The 2,432-nt window shown below is 42.4% G+C and overlaps 1 protein-coding gene across 1 annotated transcript; it reads left to right on the top strand.

Annotated features, from left to right (window-relative positions):
• Nucleotides 1-1,415: 1,415 nt before the first annotated feature.
• On the top strand, nucleotides 1,416-2,174 carry LOC121443815 (spindlin-2-like; the record flags this gene model as incomplete). Its single annotated transcript, XM_041645593.1, has 2 exons — nucleotides 1,416-1,827; nucleotides 1,975-2,174. Coding segments are annotated over 2 exons (612 nt in total), but the record flags the coding sequence as incomplete, so codon positions are not given.
• Nucleotides 2,175-2,432: the final 258 nt, after the last annotated feature.

The following is a 2,432-nucleotide window of genomic DNA, read 5'->3' as shown; positions in this document are numbered from 1 at the left end:
TGCACAAAAAGAGATTGGGTTACCTGGCAAAATATGACTCATGTATTTGGGAAGATAAGTGAGGTTTTATTTTGGGTCTCCAGGGGGCTGTGTGAGCAGCATTATAGGACATGTATGCTGGATATTTCTGTGGGTTAGAAGGGAAGAAAACTGCCTATGAGGGGTTTAATGACCTAAGTAGAGTCTTGATGATGTCACAAAGCTTTGGTTGGGGGTGGCAACACTGTTCCACATGAAGCACTAGTCTTCTGTGAAGGTGGGCTGACTATCTTCACGGTGGCTGAGGAGGTGAGTTCAGCTCTTGGGCTCCACAAATGTTCAATAAGATTAGGCAGCTGAACATTTCCAGAAGATGGAATCAGGAGAGCCAAGATATTTTCTTTTGGTAAATATGTTTAGGAAGAAACATGGACCTCTGTAATCCCAGAGAGGTTCCCTTCAAATCTCCTGTGAGTCTAAAATTTATGTTGTTAACAGCTTCTATATTTGATAGGTGTGGGGACAGTGATTGCCAGGTATTCTTCCCACTTTATCTTTGCTATCCATGTCCAATTCATCAGTTCACGAAAGGGGCGAAGATTCTCTTTGTCCATATGTGTTTTAAAAGATATTAATTATTTCTAAATGGTGCTGTTGCCCTGATTAATGAGTCTTTATATTTGCATTTTGTCTCACAAAACTCACTTCTCTAGGGAAGACATGGAATGGCTTTATGTAATCAACCTGGGTATGGATCAGGAGACACAATACATAGAACCCGTGGACTGGAGTGCCATGACCTTGGGCAGGTGGTTTTGGATCAACCACCTAACCAACAGCTTGAGTGGGAAGGAGAGAAGTGGCTGTCCTTCGAATTCTTTGCCATCTGTTCAGATTTTTCTTTCTCACTTTGGGCATAGGCATCCAGTCTCCTCTCATTGACACAGTCAGTCCGGAATTAGGTTTCTCAGTAGAGGTCCATTGCCTTTGGGCAGCAGGAATATGTCTCTGATACACATATACTGAGCTGTAGACAATAGTTTGATAATTTTCCTATGAATTTCTTAAGACCAAATTACATTTAGGCAGCCCAAATCTATTCAGCACTGCCTTTATCACATTCCCCAAAGATCTTCCAGAAAAGAATCTTGACATCGCAACCTCCCCTTCTTAACCTTGCAGGCACTTATGGTGGAGGAAACCACTTTGTGTCTGATTGAAACTGAAGAATTCTTCCAATGCAGAGATTGGCAGCTATGAAGCCCAAGCACAGAAAGAGAGCCAAGAGACAGTGGAACAGGAGTGTTGTGGCCTATCTCAGTAAAACTACCACCATGATAAAGATGCCTCTTAGTATAAGATGCATGCCATCTCTCCAGAAGAAGAATGGGCGAACTCTCCAGAAGCAAAAACTGAGTAAGCCTTTTGAGGCCCTGGAGAATATTGTTGGCCGCCAAATTTCTCATGGCTGGAAGGAAGCCAATGAACCAGTCACCCAGTGGAAAGCCATCATTCTAGATCAACTGCCAACATATCCCTCTCTCTATTTGTTGAAATATGATGGGATTGATTGTGTCTATGGCTTGGAGCTTCACAGCGATGAAAGGATTTTAAACCTCAAGATCCTGCCTAATAATGTGCCATTTCCTCAGGTGACAGACATTCATCTGTCAAACACCATAGTTGGCAGAGCAGTGAAACATACATTCACGGGCACAAATGGCTCTAAGGAAGACTGGAATGGGATGGTCCTAGAAGAGGTGCCAATCATGAAGACCTGGTTCTATATTACCTACAAGAAAGATCCGGTCTTGTATATTTACCACCTCCTGGATGACTACCTTGAAGGCAACCTCCACATCATGCCAGGCTCTAAGGAGGCATGCAGTGTCATGGTCCCAGATGAGGTGCAGACCAGGATGACCTGTTTCTACATTGTCAAGGAGAATGATCCAGTCCTGTACCTTTACCACCATCTTGATGACTCCATTGAAGGCAACGTCCACATCATGCCTGAATGTCCTCCAGTAGAGGTGACTTTGGAATTAGGCAGGGATTCCTTGGCAGGCAAAGGTGTGCAGTACAACAAAAAAGATGGAACCCAAGAGATAGGTAAAATTATTTGCCAAGTTCCCACCAAACCTTCTGTGTATTTCATCAAGTTTAATAATGACTTCCATATCTATGCCTACGATTTGGTGAAGATCTGTTAAAGTGAAATTCTCAAAATTTGAGGGGCACACTTAAAACTGTGTTTGGGGAATGTGTTTTTTTCAGAGATACCGCAGGTCTTCTCTTAATCCTGGTATTTTTTTCCAATGGAATATTCTTGCTCGAAAAATAAAAATTTGTGAACATGTTTTGTTCTTTGGTGAATGATGGATTATGTTTCGTGGATGGGACATCACAGAAATACATGCCTCAAAACAAAGCAGGATTTATGGTCTTTCCTC

This window comes from Microtus oregoni, unplaced genomic scaffold (genome assembly GCF_018167655.1).
Source record: "Microtus oregoni isolate MIOR12 unplaced genomic scaffold, Mior012 000113F_000, whole genome shotgun sequence".
Taxonomy (NCBI): domain Eukaryota; kingdom Metazoa; phylum Chordata; class Mammalia; order Rodentia; family Cricetidae; genus Microtus; species Microtus oregoni.
Note: the sequence above shows the minus strand (reverse complement) of the source record. Positions and strands in the feature narration are given on the sequence as shown.